This window comes from Mercenaria mercenaria, chromosome 8 (genome assembly GCF_021730395.1).
Source record: "Mercenaria mercenaria strain notata chromosome 8, MADL_Memer_1, whole genome shotgun sequence".
Classification (NCBI taxonomy): Eukaryota; Metazoa; Mollusca; class Bivalvia; order Venerida; family Veneridae; genus Mercenaria; species Mercenaria mercenaria.
Genome location: NC_069368.1, coordinates 63,561,013 through 63,567,147, shown reverse-complemented (window position 1 = coordinate 63,567,147; position 6,135 = coordinate 63,561,013). Strand labels below are relative to the sequence as shown.

General features: G+C 33.0%; 1 protein-coding gene across 1 annotated transcript; it reads left to right on the top strand.

Annotated features, from left to right (window-relative positions):
- Positions 1–2,811: 2,811 nt before the first annotated feature.
- Positions 2,812–5,570, top strand: LOC128559185 (uncharacterized protein KIAA1958-like). The gene is made up of 2 exons (XM_053550392.1): positions 2,812–3,746; positions 5,393–5,570. The coding sequence occupies exons 1-2, from the start codon at positions 3,496–3,498 to the stop codon at positions 5,568–5,570; spliced, it is 429 nt and encodes a 142-aa protein (XP_053406367.1). The 5' UTR covers positions 2,812–3,495.
- Positions 5,571–6,135: the final 565 nt, after the last annotated feature.

The following is a 6,135-nucleotide window of genomic DNA, read 5'->3' as shown; positions in this document are numbered from 1 at the left end:
ATGTTTCATACATTGACAACATACTTCTTACTTTCATTTTTAGGGTATATACATTATTATTACATTATTACATTAATATTTCAATATTGCAGCTTACGGGAAATACATGTGAATTTGTGAATTGCCAAAATGATAACTAATAGTCGGACAATATATATTATTACATCATTAAAAGGGTTTAACGCAAATCAGCATTTTTTTAAATATGACTTTACTCTACTAGCTTGTTTGATTTAAAAAAAGAAGTATCTACGATGTATTCTCGTTACCTTCTCGTCTGATTCGAGTTGGTAAAAGTTTTTGTAGTTCCTTTTTTTATGAAAAATAGCTATTACAGCTACAATTTAAAACTTTTTAATCATCGTTTGAAAAGAATCTAGGGAAGTATGTATAACTTTCTCGAGCCTTTTTGTCAAAATCAAGGCAGTTTTAGTACTAAGGAAATGATTTTTTTTTTGTTAAAAGTTTTATTTCTTTCCTCAATTTTCCTGAATACTACCTAAAACATACTTTTGTAACGTTGTACACTTCTAGATTATTAAGAGGAGTAAAGGCGCCGGGGATACATGAAGTGCCCTTCTTTGTTTTTCAAGTTAGAAAATTGATGTGTCTGGATACTGTTTCTTTATATCTTGCAATGGCGCTGTGTATTCAATATATCGTTACCGCCTGACATTAATATATACGTATGTATATGGACGAAATATTGTTTCAACGTCAATGTATTCGTATTAAAGGACACCATAAGTATCGATTGCACTTTAACCGTCGTTTAGCTATTCTGCAAGAAGATTTGGTTTAAAAATCACATGATGCTCTAACCAGCCATGAATACCGCATTTTCAAACGGTTAACGCAATTAATAAAAGAAATTTTGAACGTTGAGAACACCAAATACATATATTTCTATATGTACGGATGTTTTATCAGATTTCAAGTGTCCAGAAGCCATGGAAATCCAGGATAGAAAGAAAAAGACTAGTTTCAACATTTTAATAAATAAAGGTGTAAAGACGTTACTTCTCTTTATGTATACTCAAACTCCTCTTTAGGTTTTGTTAAAATAAAGCGCACATATACATTATCTTCTGCTTTTGAAAGATAAATGTTACAACATGTAACTATTAGTGAAGAATTGAGTGATGATGGGCTCTCTTCATTCGTGTTTTTTTTTCCATTTTCATCTAAGGAAAAATGAATATATATATGTAATTTTGAAACGATTTACTGTAGGTGTACATTTATTAGTTCGGCAAAAATTTAGCGCAAACGCAATTTTTGGTGAAATATCTAATTAATGCATGGACGTGAATTAGCGCTCTCCCGAGACCGTTAATTTCTAATTTTAGCACTGCCCGAGATGAGGCTTTCGGAGATTTACGGAGATTCACGAAGATTTTCGGAAATAAACCGTCGGCAATTTTTATGTAATGTGTTTCTGCTGTAACTATACGTCATACTGTTTATGAAAATCTTGACGCAAACTTAAAATTGAGTAGATTAAAACCTATCAATGCTACCTGGCTGGTCGATGCACACAGTAATGTGAAAAAAGAAACAGTCATGACAGGGTGGCGCCTTACAGGTCTAATGGACGCAATAAAAAAAATCCGTTTGCTAAAAACTTTAAAACATGTACTAAGTATGACTTTAAGACAGTGTGCCGCGATGGTACTTGTATTTGTTCAATGATACTTTCAACGGTGATGTAGCGTTATGTTTACGTACAGTATATAAAGTATAATATTGCCTACGTAACTGTATTGTCTTCTTGTATTTAATTATAATAATCTGCGTGTTTTATATGCTGTATACTACATGTAGTTATAATTGCTGAAATAAAACGAGATTGTCACAAATTTTAATCATTGCATCCCCATTGTCCTACATGCATTGTGCCTTAATACAAACGTTCACACCTTTCCGTAAACGAGCGACTGCAACAACGGACATGCCCAAAGGTGACACGGAAATTGGTAACAATTTGATCAAATGAGAAAAAACACAAACTACAAGCTTAAATATTTTATTTTGCATGAACATATTTTTTAAATAATAATATGAACAATAAACATGAATATCATACGAACCTTAAAATATCAGCAAGCAGTGTAACTAGTGCAAACTCTCAAGAATATTTATTTGCAAAAGTTAGAAGAAAACATCATCAAATGAAAATGTACATGAAATTGTTTGGACAAATTAATGCGCGGAAATGAATTAGTGCACGTGCTATAGCGCTAAAAGCGCTGTTATTAGTACACCGCTAAAATAAGTAAGCCTACAGTATTTGCAAAGTCTGCAAATGTTTTTCTATTGCGTAAAATAGGATTGTGTTTATGTATTATTATGTTCGTAAATTAAAGAAGACAGAAGAATAGGTTTTGCCTGTTAAAAGAAAAGCAATGGTTTGTTGCATTCGTCATTTTAAGACGTTACCTTCTCTCAACGTTTTATATTCGTAAATCACTTGGTAAATCAACGAAATTCTGAGAAATATGTACATTATCTAAGTCTATGAAATTATGTTCGTAAAATTAAGAAGTCAAGTCTGTATGTTTTTTAGATGTTTGCAATAATCTAAATTCCTAAATTTGCAAATTCTTGAAAATGGGTTGTTCGTATTGTAGAAAAAGGATAGAATTTTGGTCTGTGTTCGTAAATAAACGAAATTAGCTTTTCTTTCCTTTTATTCCTTAGATCACTTCGTAAATTTACGAACATCTGGAACGAGTATGTATTATTGTTTAAGTATATAAAATTATTTCATGCTTTTCAGTGGTTTACTGAAATATAATGGTAGATTATATCCTGGTAAACCCACAGTGAAAATTATCAAAATATAATTTTCACTGTGCCGGACTACTTTCTTCCCCCACTTGGACACCTCTCTATGTACATGTATGTACATGAGGTGACAGGTTGGTTGTAGTAGCTTCCCTTTGTTTACATGTTTGTAACAACAACAACAACACCTGTCAAATCTGACGTCTGCTTTAGTATACAATCAAGATGTCTGTAGAAGAACTGGATCCAGAGGTCTTGAATGACATTTTCACAAATTTCTTTGACCAGGAGGAATATGGAGACTTTCAGGTTGCAGACAGGAACTTTAGACAAGTAGATGCTGACCAGTTTCTTAAAGAAATTGAAAATAAAAATACCCAAAAGAAGACAGAGAGTGACATGAAGTTATTCTTCTCTTTTCTGATGTCAAAAAAATGAAATGAGAAAACCAGAATACATTCCCCATATCAGCTTAATTCATTACTGTGTGAATTTATCTTGGGTGTTACCAAGAAAGATGGCAGGGAATATGAGCCTACAACTTTGCGGGGCATTATAAGTTCTATTGACAGATATCTAAAAGCAAGTGACAGCAATGTTGCCATATTCAAGGACAGAGAATTTTCCAAAACAAGAGCTGTCCTTTCAAGAAAACAGCAACAGCTGAAAGGCCAGGGACTTGGCAATAAGCCGAGAGCTGCAGAAACCATGACAGAGTCTATCATTGACCAGATGCATGAAGCCAGGACACTAGGTGACTACACTCCAAGGTCTTTGTTACACTCCATGTGGTTTGTATGCACAAACCATTTTGGAATGCGGACAGGCAAAGAATGCCGTGATCTCTTCTTGGGAGATATTCATCTTAGAATGGACGAAACTTCTGGTGAGGAGTATCTTATATATGACCAAGAGAGACAAACCAAAACCAGATCTGGTTCAAATCCTCGGGACATTAGGTACGTTTCAATTGCAATTTATAGCGGATATTACATGAGTGTCTTTTCATATTGAATTTATTAAACTCGTTGAATAAAATGATAAAATGCGAGGCTCTGCCGAGCATTGTATCAATTTTATTCAACGAGTTTAATAAATTAAATGTGGAAAGACACAAATGTAATATTCTTTTCATCACATGTTAGCTATTCATGTCGAAACATCAAAAATTCAACTTTCTTTTACTATATAAATAAGTCAATTTGACCAGCGTCTCCTATACGGTAAACGACGTCGACGTCAAAGCTTTATTACACTAGTGTATTATCTTTTTTATTTAATGGCTTTATTACACTCCCGCGACGTCGAACATGTGATAAAGTAATTTAATTCATATACAGTAGATCTACCATAATTTTTGTGTTGTTTTTTTCAGTGTCACTGAATGAGCACTAAAATTAGTAATTTCAAAATTTGTGTCACAAATTGAAATATCTCATTCTTCCACTGATATTTCTTTTCGGTTTATTTCATGCACAAAATGCTTTAAATATTTTGTATTTTTGATACCATCTTAAAATATCTTTAAAATTGCACAAGCTTTCCTTGTGAAAATGTGAAATCTGTGAAATAATAAAAAAAAATATATGTGAAATCCGATATTACAGGAGTGTCTTTTCATATTGAATTTATTAAACAAGTTGAATGAAATAATAAAATGCGAGGCTCTGCGGAGCATTTTATCAATTTTACTCATCGAGCTTAAAGGCACTGACCTCCAGATTTGGATAAATAATATTTTTTCTTTCAAATTGAAGTTTGGTCATATTATGAACATTAGAATATGAGCTTTTGTTTCTAAAATAATTTAAACATCCTATTCAAGAAAAAAAGATGACCGTCTCGGCAATCGAACCCCGGACAACCACGGCAATAAAGACATTTTCCCGTCTTCGTAACCAATAAAGCTATTGCGGAATTAGTGAGTTATGATTTCAAAATACAGAGTTTTATAATTGAGACAGTTTACCTGGAGTAATGCGTTACAAACGCATTTCGATTTTCATCGTAAAAAGTAGTAGAAACAGCAAATTCTAATGTGTTTCCGTAGCATGATATAGTTTGTCAGTAATTAAGTTTTAACCCTTCTTAAGAAATATAGCATTTATTTCCAGATATCTAAAAAATCTTTTAGTAGACTAGTAGAATGATCTGGAGGCCAGTCCCTTTAATAACCTCAATGTGGAAAGTCACAAATGTCATATTCTTTTCTCCCCACATGATAACCTTCCCTGGCGAAACATCAAAAATTCTACTTTCTTTTACTAGATTATATGAATAAGTCAATTTGACTAACGTCTCCTATACTATAAACAACGTCCACGCGTTTACTGAAATATAATGGTAGATTATTTGTAATGATAACGATAAACAACAAAACAGCTATCCAAACTGGGATTCGAACCCAGGCCTACTGCTACTTAGTAACAGCCGTCCTTCCGCTGGACTATTTGGATGCACAACTGTTGTATGTTGCTACAATCACCATTACGATTTAGAGCTTTAGACTTGCATTTTTTCTGTAAAATGTCTGTCAAAAGGTTAGAGACTGTAATAAAGATAAATGTTTTAATGATGTATAACAGTGTTAATTTCATTACTTCAGAGGTACAAAACCCAAAGCCTATGCCACTGCTGACGCCCAGAGAGATCCTATACATCTGTACAAGCTGTACAGCCAGAAACGACCGGACAAAATGTGCAAACCTGACAGCCCATTCTTCCTTACACCAAGTGATAAACCACAGAGATGCTGGTTAAAAAAAAAAACCCACTTGGAATAAATAAACTTTACAACATTATGAGAGACATGAAGGCTGAAGCAGGAATTGAAAATCCCAGAATAACGTCTTACATGTGTGCACATTATACATCTATATTGTTATTTTATGCTTTTCCATGGTTTATCTAGATATAATAAATGAACAGCTGAAAATATCCTGATATTGCAGTGTTTTATAAGCCTAATTTTATAGCCGATATTGTTCCGAGTTCCAAACTGAGAATATTTCCCCCCATTTTTCTGCAAAAATTTTCAATTCAGAGCTTTAAAACGACAGTTTTACTGGAATGTCAAGTACGTAAATTATAAGCCGCCATATGGATACTAAAACTTTTTCCGACAATCAAAAAAATTCAAATCTGACATCTATTGATCTTTTCTTTCCTTTTCAAATTCATTTCTGAAAAATGAAACACCCTCAAACTGTAAAATATCTACTTTTGAAATACCCTTACCAAAGTCATATTTGCATAAATTCAGTATATTTAAAGTAGTTTGATAACAAGAATCTTCAAGTAATTATCAGACTGTAAGCCCAGGCCTCCAGATAATTTTTCATGCAATTA

Excerpts from the sequence above, each read along its gene's own strand:
- LOC128559185 (XM_053550392.1), top strand. The coding sequence starts at position 3,496 with ATGACAGAGTCTATCATTGACCAGATGCATGAAGCCAGGACACTAGGT. Across the intron at positions 3,747-5,392 it reads TCAAATCCTCGGGACATTAG|AGGTACAAAACCCAAAGCCT; the intron begins GTACGTTTCAAT and ends TCATTACTTCAG.